The sequence below is a fragment of the Tachysurus vachellii genome, chromosome 7, assembly GCF_030014155.1.
Source record: "Tachysurus vachellii isolate PV-2020 chromosome 7, HZAU_Pvac_v1, whole genome shotgun sequence".
Taxonomy (NCBI): domain Eukaryota; kingdom Metazoa; phylum Chordata; class Actinopteri; order Siluriformes; family Bagridae; genus Tachysurus; species Tachysurus vachellii.
The window spans coordinates 21,138,176-21,164,090 of record NC_083466.1 but is presented as its reverse complement, the minus strand read 5'-3'; the positions used below and the strand labels follow the sequence as shown (position 1 = coordinate 21,164,090).

The 25,915-nt window shown below is 40.8% G+C and overlaps 1 protein-coding gene and 1 pseudogene across 1 annotated transcript; both read left to right on the top strand.

Moving 5' to 3' along the window:
* The first annotated feature begins 8,726 nt into the window (after positions 1-8,726).
* On the top strand, positions 8,727-14,318 carry LOC132849236 (butyrophilin subfamily 2 member A2-like; annotated as a pseudogene).
* Positions 14,319-15,924: 1,606 nt separating this feature from the next.
* On the top strand, positions 15,925-25,561 carry LOC132847995 (butyrophilin subfamily 1 member A1-like). The gene is made up of 7 exons (XM_060873497.1): positions 15,925-15,976; positions 16,760-17,110; positions 23,257-23,535; positions 23,738-23,839; positions 24,588-24,620; positions 24,811-24,837; positions 24,991-25,561. The coding sequence occupies exons 1-7, from the start codon at positions 15,925-15,927 to the stop codon at positions 25,524-25,526; spliced, it is 1,380 nt and encodes a 459-aa protein (XP_060729480.1). The 3' UTR covers positions 25,527-25,561.
* Positions 25,562-25,915: the final 354 nt, after the last annotated feature.

Here is a 25,915-nt window from a genome sequence, read left to right as displayed (position 1 = left end):
TAAAAGGGGAAATGGAACCAATAAAGTTATTTTATTTCTTTGAGTTTTGTGGGCGTTTCATTTGTGACGTCAGCTCTGCACACTCTTGCTTCAGTCTGTATGAGACCTGAGCAGAGCAAAGTTGGTGTTTAAGTGCTCCTGTTTATAGAATCAGAATCAGAATCAGAAAGGTCTTTATTGCCAAGTATGTTTTCACATACGAGGAATGTGTTCTAGTACAGGCGCTCCACAGTGTAAACAGAATGGCAATGATAAGAAACACATATAATAAAGACAGTTGTATGTACAGTGGATAATAAAGGCAGTTGTATGTACAGTGAATAAAAAGGCAGTTGTATGTACAGTGGAAAAATGTGCAAATTGAAATATAAATGCAAATTGAAATATAAATAAGTGTGTGTAAACAATGTAAGAATAGGGTTTGTTCTGTGTATGTTAAGTGTTCATCAGATTGATTGCCTGATGGAAGAAACTGTTCCTATGTCTGGTCGTTCTGGTGCTCAGGGCTCTGTAGCGTCGACCAGATGGCAACAGTTCGAAGAGTGAGTGTGCTGTATGTGAGGGGTCCAGAGTGATTTTCTTTGCCCTTTTGCTCACTCTGGAGAAGTACAGATCTTGGAGAGTGGGGAGAGTTGTGCCAATGATTCGCTCAGCAGTCCAGACTACCCTCTATAGTCTTCTGAGGTCAGATTGGGTGGCTGAGCTGAACCAAACAGTAATTGAGGTGCAGAGGATGGATTCAATGATTGCAGTGTAGAACTGTTTCAGCAGATCCTGTAGCAGGTTGAACTTCCTCAGCTGACGAAGGAAGTACAACCTCTGCTGGGCCTTTTTCACAATGGAGTCAATGTGAATGTTCCACTTCAGGTCCTGGGAGATTGTGGTTCCCAGGAATCTGAATGACTCCACTGCTGTAACATTGCTGTCCCTGATGGTGAGTGGGGGAGAGCAGGGGGGGTTTATCCTAAAGTCCACGGTCATCTCCACTGTCTTGAGTGTGTTCAGCTCCAGGTTGTTAAGGCTGCACCAGACAGCCAGCCGTTCAACCTCCAGTCTGTAGGCAGACTCGTCACCGTCCTGGATGAGGCCGATCAGTGTGGTGTCATCTGCAAACTTCAGGAGCTTGACAGAGGGGTCATTAGAGGCCGTTTGTGTACAGAGAGAGAGCAGTGGGGAGAGGACACAACCCTGAGGAGCGCCAGTGCTGATGGTGCGGGTGCTGGATTTGAGTTTTCCCAGTCGCACTAGCTGCTGCCTGTCTGTCAGAAAGGTGATCCACTGACAGACAGAGGAGGGCACGGAGAGCTGGGTTAATTTGGGCTGGAGGAGTGATGGGATGATGATGTTAAAAGCAGAGCTGAAGTCCACAAACAGGATCCTCACATAAGTCCCTGGTCTGTCCAGATGCTGCAGAACATAATGCAGTCCCATATTGACTGCATCATTCACAGACCTGTTTGCTCTGTAGGCAAACTGCAGAGGGTCCAGTGAGGGTCCAGTGATGTCCTTCAGATAAGCCAAAACCTTTCACATCTTTCAAATGATTTCATGACCACAGATGTTAGAGCCACAGGTCTGTAGTCATTAAGTCAGGTAATTTTGGATTTCTTTGGGATGGGAATGATGGAGCTTTTGAAGCATGAGGGGACTTCACACAGCTCCAGTGATGTGTTGAATATCCGTGTAAAGATGGGGGCCAGTTGATCAGCACAGGCTTTCAGACAGGCTGGTGAAACACTGTCTGGGCCTGGTGCCTTTCTTCTTTTGTTCTTTTTGAAGACACATCATCTTTACTGAACTGAATTTTAGGTGTGTTGGATTCAGGGGTTACAGGAGGTGTGAATTGGGCTTTTTCAAACCTGCAGTAGAATTCGTTCAGGTCGTTTGCCAGTTGTTGATTCACCACAGTGCTGGGGGATGGTGTCGTGTAGTTGGTGATGGCTTTCAGACCTTTCCACACTGAAGCTGAGTCTTTAGAGGAATATATATATATTATATAATGTGGAAAAAAAAGGGTTATTGTTAAATAATGGTTTCATGTTAGTTAAAATATAGGAATATATGTATATGTACAATAAAATGCTGGGGTTTTTTTTGTTTTGTTTTTTTTGTTAGAATGTAACTTGGAAGTGTTTTACCTGCTGCAGAAGTTTTATTTCTAACTGGGGGAATGCAGTGCCACGTTGTATCAAAACACTCAGAACAATAAGGGGAACTTCCTCACGTGTATTCTGATGACGTCACGTGACATCACGTGATGTCACGTGAAAATCAAAAATTAGCACAACATGGATAAGTGACATATCAAAACAATCAGCCCAATGTGGGGAACTTCCTCAGGAGGAAGTTGGCATGGATGATGTCACATGCTCGTCTCCACTTGCCTCCAAATGTTTTGGCAACCTAGCTTTCTGTCCACTTGCCTCCAAAAGCAACACTAACCCTTATGTCCACTTGCCTCCAAAAAGCACCATCCGTTGCGAATACTCACATCGTCAAAACCAACATCAAAGTTTGTCGCAACGAACTTTACAAATCTAGTTGTTATTGTGTTATATCATTATCTTTTATACCTATATATTGTCATTGTGAAATACAATGTTTCCTGTATTATAAGCTTGCTTCAGTTTATATGAGGCCTGAGCAGAGCGAGCGGAATGGTTGCCAGATACGACACACAGACCGGCTACACTAATAGAGAAATAAAGTCTATGACCAGAGCAGTTCTAACTAGATTTGTAAAGTTTGTCGCGACAAACTTTGATGTTGGCTTTGACAAAGCAAGTATTCACAAAGGCTGGTGTTTTTTGGAGGCGAGTGGAAATAAGGATCAGCGTTACGTTTGGAGGCAAGTGGACAAGCTAGGGTGCCAAAACATTTGGAGGCAAGTGGAGACGAGCATGTGATGTCATCCGAATACTCTTGAGGAAGTTCCCTGCATTGGGCTGAGTGTTTTGATATATGACATGCCCATGCTCTGCTAATATCCGAATTTTGTGCATGTGGCTCAAAAGCCCTAGGAGGAGGTACTCTTGATAAATTTTTGTCTAAGCTTAAATAGGAAAACAGAATGTAGGCTTCTACAAAGCCAACATAATTACCTAGCTACACACCTGAACACTGTAATTCTAGCCCTTGATTTTGTTCCATGTTGTGTCCTTTCCATGTTGTGTCCTTTCCATGTTGTGTCCATTTAACACAGTATAACTAAATACAGCCGATAATTCCGTTTGTGTTTGTCCACCAGGTGGCGCCGTTGTGTAAAAATCTTTATACTCCCAAATCTCTATGTATCTCAGAACTGATGCTGAGTACTGAAGAAATAAAAATAGCATGAAGATCATCCATGGTGTAAAAGTCAGCACATTGATGCAAACATAAAATAATTGTGTGTGTGTGTGTGTGTGTGTGTGTGTTTGATTATTTTATTGTTTAACTGGGTTTTGTGTGCTATTTTCTATTATTGCACTTGACACCATGTGCCTTGTGTTTTCAATCTTGTTCTTTCCCAAATTTTGTTAATTACCCAAATTTCATGACCCATGTCAGGGTGAGAACATAGATTAACTGATCAATTGGTATCTCTGTCTTATGGCTTATGACCTTTTACCCCTACCACAGTCTGGTACAGTGTCCAAATCACTGCAGATGATGAACCCAGCCAAAGGTCAATCTCACCCAGAGATACTTAACCTCCTCCACCTGGGGCAGACTCTCCACCACATGCATCAGGTCATGGAGCAGTCATTTGTCTACTCTTATTGCACAGGATTAATAAATATTTTTTTAAAATAATATAAAGATAATTGTAATGCTGAACAGTCTGGATGTTCCAGTAGGTGCAGAAGAAAACTACAGTTATTCCAGAATCTTATCTACAGAATCTTATCAACAGCTCCCAGACACTTTGGACACTCACACGACCATGGCTAGAATACTCTGTTGAGCGAGATGCCTGCTTCTGTTTCCCCTGTCGGAAATATGGCAGCATTGTTAATGAGATGGATGTTATTTTTACTTTAACTGGTTTTAACAACTGGAAAGCAGCCCTTGATCGAGACAAGGGGCTACAGAGGCATGTCCAGCCACAACCATGTGCATGCTTCTACTGTATGGACTCAGCACAAAAGCAGAGAGGTGACAGGGGGAACTGTTGACTCCCTGTTGGTTGGTAAAACACAACTTGAAAAAAACCATTACTATGTCAAGAGTGTGGGCAGTGCTGTTAAGTGTAGCGTCTGGTACAAGTCATTTAGATTTCATATCCTAGGCACCCTAAACTTCGGCATCTACTCTTCAATCAACCAATGAGCAACCCAGTTTTACGATTTTATTGAGGGCCACATTCCACAGTGTCACACACACCTGGCTCCAGGAGGTCTGGGATCCTACACAAAGACCAGATAAGACCACGATGTTTCTCTGATTGAACTCATAGGGACCTCAACCAGACACACACACACGCGCGCGCGCACACACACACACACACACACACACGCACTCCCCTGCAAACGCATACACGCACACACACAACACAATGGGACATTCCTTTTACTAATAAAACAAGTAGATAAGATACTCTAAGATTCTTATTCTTATAACCCTGTTGTAATGTGCTTCTTCTGTTAAGGCTTACCTGACTTAAAATGACTTGCTCCTTACTTTCCTGAAAAGGGTGTATTTTATTTAGGTATCAGAACACAACACTATATTAACATCAGTTATACTTACCGACCCTGGCATGTTAATGTGTACCTGTTCTAATGCTGTATGTCCTTTTAAGGTTTGATGTCAGAATGTATACAAAATTATCTGTTTTCACTTCCCTAATGCAAATGCATTTTGTTTTCTTTTGTGTTTCATTTTTGTCTCTTTCTCCTTTATCAGAACACAATATCGTAGTAACATCAGTTACACTTTGATTACTGATCCGTGTATATAATGTACCGCTGCCTTTATACCGTCATTCCCCTTCATGTTTAGTATCCAAATGACCACAAAATTATCAGTTACTCATTTTTCAATCAATGGTGTATTTTATTTGAGCACGAAAGGCGCTATACCATCTTAATACACCTTGGATAAAAACTTTAAAGTCATCTAAAAATTTGATAGCTAAACCACGCCCACAAACACCTGAAACAAAGTTTTTCAATCCGAAATCCGGGTCGTAGTATTGGCCATCTCCCCAAAGATGGGTGGAGTTCGGGACCTTTAAATTGTCACAAACACCACCAATCCGTGGTCAGATTGTCGGAACAGCTTAGAGACAACTCCATCTTCCTTCAGAGAACTTCCGGCAAGCTCCACTTCCCAGAACCATCCTCAGGAAAAACGTCTGACCCCATCCTGACTGAGATTTTCTCTGTTGCATCCAGACTCTTGTGCCGCAAGCCAATGCAAGTAACTGTTTCCTCTACCAATCAATTTAGATGCTTATTTCATGTAGGAATCTCGCATTGAATCGTAAGGTAAATTTAAGTTTCTGTGACGATTTCCCAGTCAGGGTGTGATTAATTTTTGAGTCTAAGCTTGCCATTCCTTTCCTTCCTTTCTAATTTCTTCTTTTCCAGTCTCTTCCTCCCTTTCCCCAATTTCAATTTCTTTTGTGTATTTTATTTTCATTTTTGTTTTCTCTACTTTTTGTTTGTGTAGTTAGTTTTATGTTGTGTTTGTCTCATTCATTAAACGCCATATTTTTGTTCCACAAGTGATTGTCTCACAAACAATGTGTATCGCTCACAAATGTAAGGTACCTGCAACATCTGGTCTGAACTACATGCTCTATTAAGTTAATTTAATTAAAATTACAGTATAAAGTAAAAGGGAAGATACCGCCGGACGAACAGACCAAATACTGTAAGTGTAACGTTAATTCCATTACCGTCAATTTCAACTTAGGTTAAAATATTTAGGAGTCACTATAACACATTATAATTACTTATAAATATTTAGCTTGCTTTGCAATCCAAAATCGCTACATAAGTTTCTCTGTGTGAATGAGTTGGGGTCAAACACCTCGGTCAAAGTGTTGTGCTCTCAACTGTGGGCCATACAGACTTTGATAATCCTTCCCTTAATCCCTATCAGTCTCTGAAAAGATCTCTGCTCAACATCCTTGACAGGGCCATTTTAGAAATGGAGACAAGATTTTCACAGAGGAATGAAATCTTTCACAGATGAAAGCCATATCTAGTCTTGCACCCAAATCTAGTGCATTTCTAGATTCAACTCAGTTGCAGCCTCTGACTGTGCTGGTTGGCACAGTGGCAGACAATCCAAGTCTGAAAAATGAAATCCTTGTGACAAAACAGATGTTGCTCCAAAAATGTTCAAATGAAGCAGACCTGTCCTCTGTGTGTAAACACCTGCAAGAGTACAAGGAAGCCTTTCCTGAATTACATAAATTGTATGTAACAGCCCTGGTAATTGGTGTGTCTTCAGCAGCCTGTGAGAGTTCCTTCTCCACATTTTCACAGGTTCTAACCCCCTATTGTTGCACCATGTCACACAAAAGAAAGCAGAATTTGGTGATCTTGGCCCATGAGAATAACAAATAACATGGACATGGATGAATTTGTGAAAGTTTTTGCAAAGGGAAATAGGAGACTGTTGTTGTAGAGTGTATTGGAGAGAAGAGAGCTGTTCATTTACTATAAAATTAAAAAAATAAAAAACATAAAAAACATAATATGATCTGTTCTATAGCCCATTTGCTTTAACTTTAAGTTTTTTTATTATTCATAAGACATGTGTGCGAGATTGTGTATGTGTGTGTGAGTGTGTGTGCGTCTGTGTATGTGTGTGCGTGTGTGTTTGTGTGTGTGTGTACATGTGTGTGTGTGTGTGTGTGTGTGTGTATGTGTGTGTGCGTGTGTGTGTGTGTGTGTGTGCCTGTTCTGCGTCCGCTGTTTTGGGTGTAAATCCTGTTAAAAACAATGGACTGAGACTCGGTTTAAACAAAACCTGGTGCAAGGAAACTCCGAATGTTTTGTGTCCAGACCCGAATACGTTCTATAGCTGAAAAAGCTGTAGTTTACATGTAGAACCATAAACTTTAGTTGAACTGCGCTAGAAGGAAGTGGGGTGAAAAATGTTGCTGTACTGTACAGCCAAGAACAAACGCTTTGAGAAAGTCTTAATTATAATATAAGTATAATATAAGTCTTCTGCCTCAGTTTTTATCTGCATATACTGTTTGGGGCATCTGGAAACAAGCTTGTCCAGAGAAGAAAATATGAGCACTGCCATCAGTCCTGTGTCATGCCAAGAGTAGGCATCCTGAGACCTTTCATGTGTGGGGTTGATTCTCACAATGTTGTCTAAGAACACAGCCATGAATTAAGAATGGTACAAAAACATCCTTCCAAGAGAAGCGTCTCCCAACCATACAAGAACAGCTTGGTGACGAACATTTCTGTTTCCAACATGATGGGGCACCTTGCTTTATGCAAAAATGGGCTGCCATGAGACAGTAAAATATTTTGAGGCTTTTGACGCTTATGAAATGCTTGTAATTATACATCTGATAAAAAGATCTAAAAACACTGAAACAGCAGACTTAAAATTAATATTTGTGGCATTCTCAAAACTTTTGGCCACAGCTGTAGTGCAGGATAGTATATGAAAGTCCTAAGAGGCCATGCATTATTAGTTTATTAGAAAGATTAGTTTTTCTTTCTTGTTTTGTCATGATAACGATTTCATTTTCTTATGATCTCTTCATAAGGACATGCTCTAGAGGCTCCAAAAGCGCAGTAAGGCAGCATCAGGGATGATCTCATGCTCTTATACTTTGATCAGGGACTCATGTGATTGACAACTTCCACACAAGCGAACGACAACCACATAAGTGTACGACACTTAAGAAGGAGGCTGTGTTGTCTGCATCTTTATCGTCGCAGACAATATAGTGACCCTACTGCTGTTAATTCAGCCGATGTTTCTGAAAGCACAGTTAAACTAACAGCACGTATATTGTAGGAGCGGCTTATATACGACGCTTTAATAGTGCTGAAAGAGGAACGCGAGCGTCTGCAAGTTCTTACATCACAGAACAATACACAGAACGATCATTTTTTAATAAATGCATGACAAAAGGAATACAAAACAATTGACATTATTTATGCGAATAAAGGCTTAACGTTTTAACAATCCATAACATATTAACAATACGGTACATGCAGAGATCACAAGAAAATTAAGTCGTAAATATTCTAATTCATGGCCTTCCGTAGGCAAGTAAATATATTACAAGTGTAACATAAATTCATCTCTTCTCTGCTCAACTGTAAATGGTGGAAAATAAGTTGGAGGTGGAAACTAAGTAAAAAGACTGGAAGTGAAGGTGACAAGTCAAATAGAGTGGATCTGAGGATGTTCATCCTGCATATATTGATTTCGATATATATAGAATTTTAATGTTCGTAAGTTTATTAACATAAAAATCTATTTTAGCCAAATGATTTAGGAAACATGTTTTGATGGACATAAATTAAATGAATAAGTAGTACATGGGACCTTATATGTTTAAAAGATAATAAATAATATAACTTATAAATATAAATTTGTTGACACTTTCCTTCAAATTGTAGCTACAAATACTTAATGCAACAAATTAAATGAAATTAAAACAGGAAAAACTACCTCACAAGAACTACCTCACCTGTCAAAGTAAGCTCTGTCCTGTTAGATAGATAGATATTAATATTAATATTAGTATTTGGTTTTTTTTTTCTGAAAAAACAGAACAATTACAGGTTATTGGTCCAGAAGCTTCTCTTGTTGCTGTAGCTGGTGAAGATCTGGTTCTGCCCTGTTTTATCAAACCCAACACCAGTGCTGTGGACATGACAGTGGAGTGGATGAGAATAGAGGAAGTGGCGTCATTAGTGCATCTCTATAGGGATCATGAAGACAGAAATGGAGATCAGGTGCAGTCCTACAGAGGAAGAACATCACTGTTTAAAGAGGAGCTACAGAAAGGCAACGCTTCACTCAAACTGTCAGCTCTCCGACTCGCTGATGAAGGAGAATATAAGTGCATCATTGAGGAAAAATCCTGGTATGATGACATCACTCTTCATGCTATTGTTGAGGGTAAGATCCACTTCTGCAGTGAAACTTTAAATACTGAATGTTATACTTAACATAATTAATGGTTTGTGCATTCATAAACCAGTTTTAAAATCTGTAGGAGTTCACTCACTGACTGTCTAATCCAAGGTCCTAGAGACCCCCTGACCTTCAGGAAGGGCTGTTAATTAGTTGATTAGTTGTACTGGGAAAAGAGGAAACATGCAGGAAGAAATCAGGACAGAAATCATCTTCTGCAGTTATCTTTGTCAATTTCTCTATTCTTTCCATTTTATTATCTGACTGTACTTGCAGGATCAGCATTTATTTATTTCACTTTGGACAGAAAACTGAAATTTTCTGAAAGTTTTTTTTCACATAGCAGTATTGTCATTAAAAAGATTTTATTCATCTTTGGAGAATAAAATATTCTCCAAATTAACCTAATATTCATTACTTTTTTATTTTATCTTCTAATTAACATTTTAACATGTTTGCACACAATTATTTTTGTTTATTGTCTGTAGCTCAGGGAAGCCACCTTGTAATAATGATGGAGAATTTTGATAAATCAGGAGGGATTAATCTAGTGTGTGAGTCCAGAGGCTGGAACCCTGAACCTGCTGTTCTGTGGCTGGACAGAGAAGGAGTCACTCTGACTGCTGAAGATACACAGATACACAGAGACACTGAGGACTTCAGTGTGAAAAGCCACATCACTGTTTATGATTATAGCGACTCTAACAGGTTTTACTGCAGACTTCAGCAACATCATCACATGATGGAGACAGAGATTATCATCAGTAGTAAGTGTCCACAAATAAAACATTTAGATTTAGATTGTAACATTCTACTGTTGTAACTATTGTACAGTTTCTTAAACATAACCTAGAGACATTATTTTCATTTCAGGTGGAGTCTTTGGTGTTTGGAAGTGGGCTGCCAGCATTTCAGTTGTAGCATGTCTTTTTCTTGTTGGATTGATACTAACTGTGTTTTTTGGCCACAAGAAAGGTAATATTTCTATCATTTTCCTAAATCCACAGATTCTATTAGAACAGAAACAAATGCATTCATTGTCATTGCACCTTACAAGATTAGTGATTGATTTGTCTTACAGGAAGTAAACATTAAGGAGGCTTATGGAGTGAAATCAGAGTCACCAAAACCTAATAGTATACTAAATCTTCTTCTTCTTTCGGCTTTTCCCTTCAGGGGTCGCCACAGCGAATCATCTCTCTCCACCTATCCCTATCTTCTGCATCCTCAACACTTGCACACACTAGCTTCATATCCTCATTAATTACATCCATATACCTCCTCTTTGGCCTTCCTCTTTGCCTCCTGCCTGGCAGCTCCATGTCCAACATTCTCCTACCAATATACTCACTCTCCTTCCTCTGAACATGTCCAAACCATCTTAATCTGGCCTCCCTAACTTTGTCCCCCAAATGTCCAAAATGAGCTGTCCCTCTGATGTACTCGTTCCTAATCCTGTCCAATCTTGTCACTCCCAAAGAGAACCTCAACATCTTCAGCTCGGCTACCTCTAGCTCAGCCTCCTGTCTCTTCTATACCATAGAAGACCATACAGCATGGCCGGTCACACCACTGTCCTGTACACCTTCCCCTTGATTCTCGCTGATATTTTCCTATCACACAGAACTCCTGACACCTTTCTCCACCCATTCCAGCCTGCCTGCACTCGTTTCTTTACCTCTTTCCCACTCTCTCCATTACTCTGGACTATTGACCCCAAGTACTTAAACTCCTGTACCTTCTTCACCTCTTCATCCTGTAATCTTACTGTTCCACTTCCCTCCCTTTCACACACATGAACTCAGTCTTACTACGACTGACTTTCATTCCTCTTCTCTCCTCTTCCTCCATCTCTCCAGGTTTTCCTCCACTTGTTCCCTGCTCTCACTATAGATCACAATGTCATCTGCAAACATCATCGTCCAAGGAGACTCCTGTCTGACCTCCTCTGACAACTGGTCCATCACTATAGCAAACAGGAAGGGGCTCAGAGCCGATCCCTGATGCAGTCCCACGTCCACTTTGAACTCCTCTGTCTGACCTACAGCACACCTCACCACTGTCCTGCTCCTCTCATACATGTCCTGCACCACTCTGACATACTTCTCTGCTACTCCTGACTTCCTCATACAGTACCACAGCTCTTCTCTTGGCACCCTTTCATACGCTTTCTCCAAGTCTACAAACACACAGTGCAACTCCCTCTGACCATCCCTATACTTCTCCAACATTCAAAATTGCATGCAAAAATTGCATCTGTTGTGCTCTTTCTGGGCATGAAGCCATACTGCTGCTCACAAATTTCCACTACCTTCCTTAACCTAGCTTCCACTACATTGTATGGCTCATCAACTTTATCCCCCTATAGTTGCTGCAACTCTGCACGTCATCCTTATTCTTAAAGATCGGCACTAAGACACTTCTTCTCCATTCTTCAGGCATCCTCTCACTCTCTAAAACCCTGTTGAACAAACTAGTTAAAAAATCCACTGCTGCCTCTCCTAGACACTTCCAGACCTCTACCGGGATGTCGTCAGGACCAGCTTTTCATCCTCTTCAAAGCCTTCCTGACTTCATCCTTTCTAATTTTATTTACTTTCTGTTCCACAGAGTTCACCCCTTCTACTCTTTTTTCCCTCTCATTTTCCTCATTCATCAGCTCCTCAAAGTATTCCTTCCATCTCCTCTGTACACTCTCCTCACTTGTGAGCACCCTTCCATCTCTATCCTTAATAATTCTAACTTGCTGAACATCCTTCCCATCTCGATCCCTCTGTCTAGCTAACCTGTACAAGTCCTTCTCTCCTTCTCTAGTGTCTAACCTCGTGTACAACTCATCATATGCCTTCTGCTTGGCCTTAGACACCTCCCTCTTCACTCTGCGCTGTAACTTCATGTATTCCTGTCTATTCTCTTCAGTCTTGTCCATGTCCCACTTCTTCTTGACTAATCTCTTCCTCTGGATACTATCCTGAACTTCCTCATTCCACCACCAAGTCTCCTTATCTTCTTTCCTCCTTCCAGATGACACACCCAGCACCTTTCTCCCTGTCTCCCTGATCACTTCTGCTGTAGTTTCCCAGTCATCTGGCAGCACTACCTGACCACCCAGAGCCTGGCCTAACTTCTGTCTAAATTCCTCACAACATTCCTCCTTTTTCAGCTTCTACCACTTAGTCTTCTTCCCTATATTTGACCTCTTAATCTTACAGACCATCAGAGTCATCCTACACACCACCATCCTATGCTGTCTGGCTACACTCTCTCCCACTACCACTTTACAGTCACTAATCTCTTTCAGATTGCCTCTTCTACATAGGATGTAGTCTAGCTGTGTTCTCCTACCTCCACTCTTGTAAGTCACTCTATGTTCCTCCCTCTTCTGAAAATAAGTATTAACCACAGCCATGTCCATCCTCTTAGCAAAGTCCACTACCATCTGTCCTTCAAGGTTCCTTTCCTTAACTCCAAACTTGCCCATCACCTCCTCGCCACCTGTGTTCCCCTCACCAACATGTCCATTAAAATCCCCTCCTATCACCACTCTCTCACCCGTGGGAATACTCTCCATCACCTCATCTAATTCACTCCAGAATCTCTCTTTCTCCTCTAACTCACAACCTACCTGCGGGGCATAACCAATAACAACATTCAACATCACCCCTTCAATCTCTAACTTCAGACTCATCACCCTGTCTGACACTCTCTTCACCTCCAAAACATTCCTCACAAACTCCTCCTTCAGGACCACACCTACCCCATTTCTCTTACTATCCACACCATAATAAAACAGCTTGAATCCTGCTCCTATACTACGAGCCTTGCTTCCCTTCCACCTGGTATCCTGTACACACAGTATATCCACCTTCTTTCTCTCCATCATATCAGCCAGTTCTCTACCTTTCCCTGTCATAGTACCAACATTCAGAGTTCCTATTCTCAGTCCTACACTCTTATCTTTCCTCTTCTCTCTCTGTCTGTGCACTCTCCACCCTCCTCTACTTCTTCCACCAACAGTAGCCCAATTTCCACCGGAACCTTGTAGGTCAACGGCGCCGATGGCAGTCATTGTTAACTCGGGCCTCAACCGATCTGGTATGAAATTCGTACTGACAATTCGCATGGTTAAATTTGGCAATGTTTTGGGGCAGAAGGCAGAATCCTGTATATTTTAGTTTATGCAAAAAAAAACAATAATCTACTGAAAACGAATTAAGGAACGCGTATTTGGTCATTTAAATATAGTTCTATTTTATTGGTTTGTATTTTTGGTCTGCAGTAGACATTTATATATTAATTATTTTATTGTTGTGTTCATAAGAACTTCTAAAGAAGATGTTTAGAGGTAAGAATTATTTTAACTTCAATGTGGTAAAATCTTTACTGTGTGTGTGTGTGTGTGTGTGTGTGTGTGTGTGTGTGTGTAACTCTATCAGAAATGTGTTGAATAAGCATTATTTACCACCCCCACCCCCCACCAACCTACACAAATACACACACCTTTTGAAAGACTTAAAAAGCAACTAAAAAATATTTGTTTCTAACAGTTTTTTACATATCAGGGGATTTAGAGACACACTGTTTCTGTGAATTAATAATTAGTTTTGTTTTTGTGAAAATGGTTTGTGTTTCTCTCAGTGGATGTGACTCTGGATCCTGATACAGCTCATCATCAACTTAATGTGTCTGTTGATCGAAAACAAGTAACACGTGTAGACACACCACAGGATCTCCCTGATTCACCACAAAGGTTTAGATTTCCCTGTGTTCTGGGACAGCAGAGTTTCTCTACAGGGAGATTTTATTATGAGGTGCGGGTGAGAGGGAAAACTGAGTGGACATTAGGAGTCGTGAAAGAGAACATTAACAGGAAAGGGTGGATTGCACGGAATCCTAAAAATGGATTCTGGACTGTGGGACTGAGGAATGAGAATCAGTATGAGGCTCTTGCTGTTGGCTCTTGCTCACACTGAGAGAGAAGGTGGAGGTTGTGGGGGTGTTTGTGGATTATAAGGAGGGTCTGGTCTCCTTTTATGATGTGTAGTCCAGATCTCATATCTACTCTTTCACTGCTCAGTCTTTCACTGAGAAACTCTATCCATACTTCAGTCCTCGATGCAAAGTAGATGGTAGAAATTTAGCACCACTGATCATCTCTGATGTTACTGAATAAATATCTGCTTTAAATTCTATAACATTTTAGACTTTTTTCATCTTCATATAATCATCTGTTTATTTATTTTAATTTTATATAAATGTAAACTCTTTAAGCAGTTTAAACATATAGAGTTTATTAGGACTGTGTTTATATAAACACATATAATAATAGTTTATAATAATGTACTTGTGTGATTTCAGCAAATAAAATGAGATTAAAGAAAATAATCTAGAAATTCTATGAAGACACAAGGATGTTAGTGGCTTTTTTAGAGTTTATATGCTGTTAGTCTGATTCCTCATTGGCCCTCCACTAAGCAGTGTGCTGTGTGCAAGTGACCGAGGAATGCAGGGTACAAATTCAACTTAAAATGCATTAAATATTGTTGTTTTAAACAAAATTATGCTGCAAGATTTTTTTTTACTACATTTAACTACATTTAAGTTCCTTGTTATATGCAACTCTGCATTTTCTTTTTTAATTCCTAGTTTATTTTTTATATATTCCCGTTAATTCCCATGGAAAGTTTCCAGCCTTGAAAATTCCCAGAATTTTGCAACCCTAATTGAAACTATATTTATTTTTGGAAATAAAGAACACCATATAAATTGCTGTGATTTTGTATTTATTCATTTTCTTTTTGTTTTTGTTTTGTGGTGGTGGATATCATGATTAATTAGCCTTACTAATATGTTATACACAAAACTACGTTTGCAAAGAAACGTAAGGCAACGCAAAGCATCTGCTCGGATGTAAGAACACGGCCGCGATGGCTGATGTTTCTGATGTAAGGATGGATGAGATTATGGATCTTATTGACTGTAAAGAAAAACGGTATGACCAAAAATCCACCCTGGGCCTCAAAATCCTCTCCCGAAGTAAATGTAACTCCCTACAAATTAATACAGACTCTTCATCAACAGGATCATCTGTAAAAGGACATTTTATTCCCTTTGATGCTCTCTGTAACTGAAATGTGGGCAATGAATGAGGTGTTTAAACATCGCTTCCGCTTTAAAAAAGGGGAGGAGACCGAAAGAAACTCTAAGTTACTATGGTAACTGACTTTGAGTATAAGTTACCTCTCTTTCAGAAACGGGCTTAACTTAACCTGCTTTCCCAGGTTTAACAAACCCTCATTTCAGTGTTAACATACTGAGAGTTTTCACTTAACCTCCTTTCTGAAACAGGCCCCTGGTGTCATTGGTTTATAAAAACAAAGAGCTTTATAACAAACGCGACAGCGACTACAAAAATGTCCATAATATATTTCTTCTCCTTCTGTGTGTCAGAAGCATAAATGTACACAAGCGCCACCTTGTGTACCGGAGTATTTCTGTTATTCATTGAAGCATCTAATATCAGGGAGTGAATTTGCACTTTCATTCTGCTGAAAATCTGCTGAAAATCTCCTGGATATAAACTTCGATAAACGTCCCGGTTTGTACGAGCAGACCTGTCAGACAAAGACGTTCTTTTAGATCTATTTAAGCGTTTACTGAGAAAATAACAAATAATTACTTTATTATTTTTATTTACTATCAAATTATTTTATTATTTTAAGTGTTCAGATGAGATAAATGTGTAATTAGTATAATATTATTTATCTTGTTAAACAGACTGAAGGAAAAATAATCATCTGTCATTCAAAGATGTTTATTCGTTTGATGCTCCTGACTGTTTACTTTATGGAATCTCAATCAGGTAACACATCCACTGCGTCTGTGTGTGTGTGTGTGTGTGTCTGGGTGTTATTGTCTGTGTGTGTGTATGTGTGTAATAAAATAAACAACAAATATTCGCTCAGCCTGAGCAATAACTTGATATCAGCAATTAGATGTTTAAGGAAGTGCATGATTTAATACTGCAGTATGTCTGTATGCACAACACAACCAAAGACCTCACGTTACGTGTTAAAAATAGTGAAAACACCAGGTAACTTTCTAGACTAAATGTCCTTTATCAGCAATGTCAAGTTCTAAAAAAATCAAGTCAAAAACTCCACACCACAAAACAGCTCATTTCCATCTGCAACTGGCTTCATCAGCATTAATACAGACCCACTATGGTCACTTAACTGCCTCCTTGGGCATGAATGAATTACCCCACTTTGCTCTTTTTGTATGCGTTACTTTAACACACACAACCCAGACTGCTATATTGCACCTGCACTTTGTAAACATTGCATTTGTCCACTTTTTGAACATCCTACACTAAAGTACAGTTAATGTTTCATCAGTATATGTATTAATTGTAATGTTTATAAATGTTGGTGTTAGATTGGCTTTAGATGATGTATTTTGATTTTACATCTCAACATAAAAATTATTTTAGCCACATGATTTTGGAAAGATGTTTTTAATTGATATAGTAGTACACGGGACCTTAAAATAATAAATAAAATTATGTTTTTTTATACTATTTGATATATATATATAGCTAGATTGATATTGATATTAAGTTTCTGTTTCTTTTCTGAAAACACAGAACAATTACAGGTGGTTGGTCCAGAAGCTTCTCTTGTTGCTGTAGCTGGTGAAGATCTGGTTCTACCCTGTTTTATCAAACCCAGTAAAAGTGCTGTGGACATGACAGTGGAGTGGATGAGAATAGAGGAAGTGGCTTCATTAGTGCATCTCCATAAGAATCATGAAGACAGAAATGAAGATCAGGTGCAGTCCTACAGAGGAAGAACATCACTGTTTAAAGAGGAGCTACAGAAAGGCAACGCTTCACTCAAACTCTCAGCTCTCCAACTCGCTGATGAAGGAAAATATAAGTGCCTCATTGAGGACAAACCCTGGTATGATGACATCACTCTTCATGTTATTGTTGAGGGTAAGATCCATTTTTGCAGTGAAGCTTCAAATAGTGAATGTTATAATTAACACAATTAATGGTTTGTGCATTTATAAACCAGTTTTAAAATCTGTAGTAAAATCTGTTATGTATTTGAGAGGGGTTTATAATATTTCACTCACTGACTGTCTGAATCAAAGGTTTAAAACCCTGATCCTAGAGACCCCCTGCCCTACAGGAAGGGCTGTTAATTACAGTCGTATGCAAAAGTTTAGGAACCCCTGACAATTTCCATGATTTCCATTTATAAATATTTGGGTGTTTGGATCAGCTATCAAATAACTGAAGGCACAGTAATATTTCAGTAGTGAAATGAGGTTTATTGGATTAACAGAAAATGTGCAATATGCATCAAAATGAAATCAGACAGGTGTACATTTGGGCATTGTTGCCATTTTGTTGATATGAATACCTGTAACTATTTAGCACTGATTAATTGGAACACACAATTGGTTTGGTGAGCTCATTAAGCCTTGAACTTCATAGACAGGTCCATCCAATCATGAGAAAAGGTATTTAAGGTGGCCACTGGCAAGTTGTTGTTCTCTTTGACTCTCCTCTGAAGAGTGGCAACATGGAGGCCTCAAAACAACTCTCATATGATCTGAAAACAAAGATTGTTCAACATTATGGTTTAGGGGAAGGCTACAAAAAGTTATCGCAGAGATATAAGCTGTCAGTGTCCACTGTGAGGAACATAGTGAGGAAATGGACGACCACAGGCACAGTTCTCGTTAAGGCCAGAAGTGGCAGGTTGTGTAAAATATTCGAGAGGCTAAGGCGAATGATGGTGAGAACGGTCAAAAATAGCCTACAGACCACTTCCAAAGACCTACAACATCAACTTGCTGCAGATGGTGTCACTGTGCATCGTTCAACAATTCAGCGCACTTTGCACAAGATGAAGCTGTACGGGAGAGTGATGCGAAAGAAGCCTTTTCTGCACACAAGCCACAAACGGAGTTGCTTGAGGTATGCAAACGCACATTTGGACAAGCCAGCTTCATTTTGGAATAAGGTGCTGTGGAGTGATGAAACAAAGTTTGAGTTTGCATACCAAACAATACCATGATAATATGCCTTTGCCTACTTTTGTTGGGCGACATCCACCAGTGCCCTGGTCCAACTGGCCATACAACAGACAGAGCAAACCTCCCTGATATGACTACCTGTGGTTCCTGTGCGTCTCTGGCGGCGGTGCCCCTGGGCGGTGTTGCGGGGATCCGGCATTGGCTAGCGTGAATTCCTGCTTCGGGCTGGGATGGATCGGTGGTGTTGGCTCCTGCGCGGATGGTGGGCTGGAGCTTCACCGTGATTCACCATGGGGACAGCGGTTCGTGGCCACGGAGAGTGCACCAGCAGCTGCCGTTGTCAGCCCTGAGCTTGGTGGTGCTTCTGTGCGGCGCTTGGTTCTGGATGTTCCGGGACTTCGCCGTCGTTCGCCAGGAGGACGTCCTGCGGAGACGGGAGCGGCTCCCGTGGATGTGGGCTGCGGCAGTCGTCACGAAGCTGCCATGGTGAGCACCGCTAAAATCCACAAACTCTTTACAGTAAATAAAGCAATACGCATGAACCGGAAGTGGATATTTGTTCACACTGTAAACAATGCACGCTTAATCTGGGATCAAAAAATCAAACCAAAAGGTCTCTTTGGCGGACATCTAAATATCTGAAGCTTAAAATCAAAAAGCGATCAAATTATCCACATGATGACTGAATCAAATCTGGATTATTTCTGCCTATCCGAAACTTGTCTGCATAAAAATTCCCCTACTGCTGCGCTTCTTATTCAGGAGAGATAGAACGGATGCCAAAGGGGAGGGGTAATGATCTATGTGAGAGACAACATACAGTGCAGTGAAATACAGTGGAAAACCCCATTTGATCTAGAATGCAGGGCTGTCAAGTGTCACGCATTGAGAGTGACCGACACGCATTTGGGTCTTTTGTCACGCTCTCCCGCCACACATTGTATTTCTCAAGCAGAAAAACTTTTTGACTATTTCTCATATATTTAATATGCCACAGCGCCCAAAATGCATCAGTCCGCACCGCTGTCTCTATGTAACCGGGCCATAGGCGAGCCTGACACTTATCAGCCAATCAAAAAAAAAGAGGCTACACAATAGCCAATCAGAAAATTGCACTATCTAGGTAAGATTTAACGCAACAACCAATGAAAAAAAACATATTCATTAGAGAGGGTATTTTCGATGGTCGGTTTGATCAAAACCTCAACAAGTAAGGGGCTGGTGCAATGTGGATTGGGTGGCAGTCGAAGGTGGGTGCCTCGTTAAGGGGGAAGGAGCCTGAGTTGGTGCGGGAGGTTGAGAGATACCGACTAGCGATAGTCTAGATAGTCTATAGCTCTGGAACCCAACTCCTCGAGAGAGGCTGGACTCTCTACTACTCTGGAGTTGCTCGCAGTGAAAGGCAGTGGGCTGGTGTGGGCTTGATCATAGCCCTCCAGCTCAGCAGCCATGTGTTGCAGCTCACCCCGGTGAACGAGAGAGTTGTTTCCCTGTGCCTTCGGGTCAGGGATAGGTCTCTCACTGTTATTTGTGCTTATGGGCCAAATTGCAGTGTAGAGTACCCGACCTTCTTGGCGTCTCTGGGGGGGTGCTTGAAAGTGCTGCGACCGGGGACTCCATCGTTCTACTGGGGAACTTCAATGCTCATGTGGGCAGCGACAGTGGCACCTGGAGGGGCGTAATTGGGAGGAACGGCCCTCCAGACCTGAACCCGAGTGGTGTTCTGTTATTGGACTTCTGTGCTAGTAAAAGTTTGTCCATAATGAACACCATGTTCAAACATAAGGGTGTACATCAGTACACATGGCACCAGGAAACCCTAGGTCGGAGGTCGATGATCGACTTTGTGGTCGTTTCATCTGACCTCCGGCCATATGTCTTGGACACTCGGGTAAAGAGAGGGGCGGAGCTGTCAACTGATCACCACCTGGTGGTGAGTTGGATCCGATGGCGGGGGAGGAAGTTGGACAGACTTGGCAGACACAAATGTACTGTGAGTGTCTGCTGGGAACCTTTGGCAGAGTCTCCGGTCAGAGAGATCTTCAACTCCCACCTCCGGCAGAAGAAGGACTCCTATCAAGCCTGGTTGGCTCGGGGGACTCCGGAGGCAGCTGACAGGTACCGGAGGGCCAAGTGAACTTCAGCCCGGGTGGTTGCGGAGGCAAAAACTCGGGTCTGGGAGGAGTTTGGTGAGGCCATGGAGAAGGACTATCGGTCAGCCTCGAAGAAATTCTGGCAAACCGTCCGGCGCCTCAGGAGGGGGAAGCAGTGCCCTGCGCACACTGTTTACAGTGGGAGTGGGAATCTGCTGACTTCGACTGGGGACATCCTCGGATGGTGGAAGGAGTACTTCGAGGTTCTCCTCAACCCCACCGACATGTCTTCCACTGAGGAAGCAGAGGCCGAGGGCTCAGTTGTGGATTCGTCGATCCCCACAGCTGAGGTCACAGAGGTAGTTGAGAAGCTCCTCAGTGGCAAGGCACCAGAGGTTGACACGCCTCTGCAACATCTTGTGGTGGGTGGGGACAGTGCCTCTGGACTGGTAGACTGGGGTGGTGGTCCCTCTGTTTAAGAAGGGGGACTGGAGGGTGTGTTCCAACTACAGGGGATCACACTCCTCAGCCTCCCCGGAAAAGTCTATGCCAGGGTACTGGAGAGGAGAATTCGGCCGATAGTCGAACCTCGGATCCAGGAGGAACAATGCATGTTTCGTCCCGGTCGTGGAACACTGGACCATTTCTATACCCTTGCCAGGTTGCTGGAGGGTTCATGTTAGTTTGCCCAACCAGTCCACATGTGCTTTGTGGATCTGGAGAAGGCACTCGACTGTGTCCCTCGTGGTGACCTGTGGGGGGTGCTCTGGGAGTATGGGGTCTGGGGCCCTCTGCTAAGGGCTGTCCGATCCCTATATGACCAGACCAGGAGTTTGGTTCGCATTACCGGCAGTAAGTCAGACTTGTTCTCGGTGTATGTTGGACTCCGGCATGGCTGCCCTTTGTCACCGGTCCTGTTCGTTATTTATATGCACAGGATTTCTAGGCGCAGTCGGGGGCTGGAGGGAGTCCGGTTTGGGGACCACAGGATCTACATTCCTACCCTCACCTATGGTCATGAGCTTTGAGTCATGACCGAAAGGACAAGATCCCAGATACAGGCGGCCGAAATGAGTTTCCTCCGCAGGGTGTCTAGGCGCTCCCTTAGAGAGGAGCTCAGAGTAGAGCCGCTGCTCCTCCACATCGAGAGGAGTCAGCTGAGGTGGCTCAGGCATCTGTTCCGGATGCCTCCTGGACGCCTCCCTGGGGAGGTGTTCCGGGCATGTCCAACCGGGAGGAGGCCCCGTAGAAGACCTAGGGCACGCTGGAGGGACTATGTCTCTCGGCTGGCCTGGGAACGCCTCGGTATTCCCCCGGAAGAGCTGGAGGAAGTGTGCAGCAAATTATGGATGGATTTAATGTTGTCCAGATGGTTAAAGGACCGACACAGATCACAAACAATTGTAGCACCTTAATTGACTTAATATTCACCAATCATCCGGAACGGATCACAAAATCGTACAATATGTTAACTGGACTGTCGGATCACAACATGGTGCTGATAACAAGAAAATTAACCAGAAAGCGATTTGTAGCTTATTCCGGAAAAAAGGAGTTCATCGGCATTCCAAGGAGTAAACAGGAAGAATTTCATACAGCAATAAGAAATTTGAACTGGGACACTCTATTATTGGACAACAATTAGTCAGAAATAATTAGTCAGAAATTTATTGAATGCTTACAAACAAAAAAATTAATGAATTTGCAGTGACAATTAAACTTAAAAATAGAAAGTGTTCTTTTCCCTGTCTATGAGCTAACTCGGGTATATTTACATTATTGTAATGTTAATTAATGTACATTGTCCTCTTTTAAATAAATAAATCAACAAAGAAAAAAAAGAAAGTTATTTGGTCATAACAAGGGGCGTTATGCATGGCAGCAAAAGAACACAGCATTCCAAGAAAAACACTTCACCTAGTAAAATTTGGTGGAGGTTCCATCATGCTGTTGGGCTGTGTGGCCAGTGCCGGTACTGGGAATCTGGTTAAAGTTGATATCAGCAGATTCTTGAGAATAATGTTGAGGAATCAGTCACAAAGTTGAAGTTACGCCGGGGCTGGATATTTCAATAAGACGACCCAAAACACTGCTCAAAATCTACTCGGGCATTTATGCAGAGGAAAAAGTACAATGTTCTGGAATGGCCATCCCAGTCCCCAGACCTGAATGTCATTGAACATCTGTGGGGTGATTTGAAGTGGGCTGTCCATGCTCGGCAACCATCAATCCTAACTGAACTGGAGATGTTTTGTAAGTAAGAATGTTCCAAAATACATTCGTCCAGAATCCAGACACTCATTACAGGCTATAGGAAGCATCTAGAGGCTGATATTTCTGCTAAAGGAGGCTCTACTAAATATTGATGTAATTTTTCTGTTGGGGTGCCAAAATTTATGCACCTATCTAATTTCATTCTGATGCATGTTGCACATTTTCTGTTAATCCAATAAACCTCATTTCACTACTGAAATATTACTGTGTCCTTCAGTTATTTGATAGATCAAAATGAAATTGCTGATCCAAACACCCAAATATTTCTAAATGAAAATTAAGGAAATTGTCAGGGGTTCCTAAACTTTTGAATACGACTGTAGCTGATTAGATGTATTGGGATAAGTGGAAAGATGCAGGAAAGATCAAGATAGAAATCATCTGCATCTTTCTCAATTTATTCATTCTTTCCATTTTATTATCTGACTGTAGTATTAGGATCAGCATTTATTTATTTAACTTTTGACACAAAACATGTCCATTTTCCAATTTCAGGCAGATTTCTAAATGGCTTTTCATATAGCAGTATTGTCATTAAAAATAATTTATACATCTTTGAAGAATAGAATATTCTGTACTAATGCCGCATGGTATCACAGTCTGGGGTATGGTTTTATAATAAATTTGTATAAATGATTATTAATTAAATTTTTATTTCATCTTCTAATTAACATTTTAATATGTTTACACTCTACTGTAAACAATTACTGTTGTTTATTGCCTGCAGTTCTAGGAAGCCACCCAGTGATAATGATGGAGAGTTATGGTAACTCAGGAGGGATTAATCTAGTGTGTGAGTCCAGAGGCTGGAAACCTGAACCTGATGTTCTGTGGCTGGACAGAGAAGGAGTCACTCTGACTGCTGAAGATACACAGATACACAGAGACACTGAGCTCTTCAGTGTGAAAAGCCGCATCACTGTTTATGATTATAGCGACTCTAACAGGTTTTACTGCAGATTTCAGCAAAAACATCACATGATGGAGACAGAAATTATCATCAGTAGTAAGTAACTACAAATAAAACATTTAGATTTAGATTGTAACATTCTACTGTAATCATTACTGCAGTTTTTTTTTTTTTTTGCTTTTTATGACATCTGTTGGTGATTTGGCTGCAGTTCTTTCTGTAAGAGTGTGTTTTTAGTTATTAAATAACTATTGTAAAGTTTCTTAAAAATAACCTAGAGACATTATTTTCATTTCAGGTGGAGTCTTTGGTGTTTGGAAGTGGGCTGTCAGCATTTCAGCCATAGCATGTCTTTTTCTTGTTGGACTGATACTAACTGTGTTTTTTGGCTACAAGAAAGGTAATATTTCTATCTTTTTCAGAAATGAATGGATTTGTAGTGACCTCAAATAGCTCAAATAACTCAGATAATTATTTAATTTGTTTATACTTGTTCATGTATGTTTATTGTTAGACAATTTTGTTAAAAAAATATATATAGTGAACCCATACTGGTTGTGGCGCGGTAGACACAAAAAAAAACGAGAGTGTAGAAAAAAAGAGAAGAAAAAACAGTGTATGTATGCGGATGTTGTAACATGAAAGTGTGTTCTGACCCCGAATCTGTGGCAGAAAATAATAAAATAACGAACGGGACAAATAAATCTACAGAGAAAATCAAAACCGTGTGGTCGTCATTGTCCAAGGGGGCAACACATTCATTGTCATTGCACCTTACAAGATTAGAGATTGAAACACATCAGTGACACTACATTTTCACACCGAATGCTGACAATTTCTAAGCAGCTCAGGTCATGTGTCCAGATCTGTCCTACAGGAAGTAAACACTAAGGAGGCTTATGGAGTGAAATCAGAGTCACCAAAACCTAATAGTATACTAAATCATTCAAATAAATAATAAAATAAGTAATTTTGTAATAAAATAAACAAAACTTTAAACCAGAATTCCCAACACCTTTATAACATGATTTAACATTATATTGTGTTGTCTATTCACCTTATCACTACATTACACTGCTGAATCTATTTTTTAGTTTTATTTGTGTAACATTTACACAAAACACTCAAAACCTTTTTATCTGTTTTAGCCTCAGAACATCAACAGGAGAAGCAATATGCAGGTAAGAATAAACTCTGTGCTTTTAAATTATGTAATGATTATATAATTGAATTAAATCATAAAGGTAACTGGGAGGCTGTTACACTGTATGGCCCTTGGTCTTTTAAATATAGTTCTACTTTATTGGTTTGTATTTTTGGTCTGCAGTAGACATGTTTATATATTAATTATTTTATTGTTGTGTTCATAAGAACTTCTAAAGAAGAAGATGTTTAGAGGTAAGAACTATTTTAACTTTAATGTTGTGAAATTAGAGTCTTTCCTGTGTGTGATTTATCAGTAATGTGATCAAAAAGCAGCATTACAGGCACATTGTTTCTCTGAATTAATAATTATTTTTGTTGTGTGAAAATGATGTGTGTTTCTCTCAGTGGATGTGACTCTGGATCCTGATACAGCTCATCCTCAACTCATCCTGTCTGATGATAGAAAACAAGTGACACTTGGAGACACACCACAGGATCTCCCTGATACACCACAGAGGCTTAAATTTCCCTGTGTTCTGGGAAATCAGAGTTTCTCCTCAGGGAGAATTTATTATGAGGTGCAGGTCAAAGGGAAAATTGAGTGGGCATTAGGAGTTGTGAAAGAGAGCATTGACAGGGAGTGGTGGATTACACGGTGTCCTCAGGATGGATTCTGGACTGTGGGATTGAAGAATGAAAATCAGTTTGAGGCTTATGCTGATCCCCCTGTTCCCCTCACACTGAGAGAGGTGGAGGTTGTGGGGGTGTTTGTGGATTATGAGGAGGGTCTGGTCTCCTTCTATGATGTGAAGCCCAGATCTCATATCTACTCTTTCACTGGTCAGTCTTTCACTGAGAAACTCTATCCATATTTCAGTCCTCGATACAAAGCAGATGGTAGAAATTCAGCACCACTGATCATCTCTGATGTTACTGAATAAATATCTGCTTTAAATTCTATAACATTTTAAACTTTTTTCATCTTGATGTAATCATCTGTTTATTTATTTTAATTTTATTTAAATGTAAACTCTGTAAACAGTTTAAACGTATAGGGGTGGTTTCCCAGACAGGGATTAACACTAATCTTAGAATTAAATGCACATTTAAACTGGATTTACTGAAAAAGCATTTCTCAGACATGGTTTAAAATAGTCTCAGACTTTCCTTAGTCTTAAATTATAAAGTCAGCTTTCCTAAAGGACGATCAGACGTAGTCTAGGTTTAAGTGAAGGATAAAGAATAAAAGGGGAAAAGAAACCAATAAAGTTATTTTATTTCTTTGAGTTTTGTGGGCGTTTCATTTGTGACGTCAGCTCTGCACACTCTT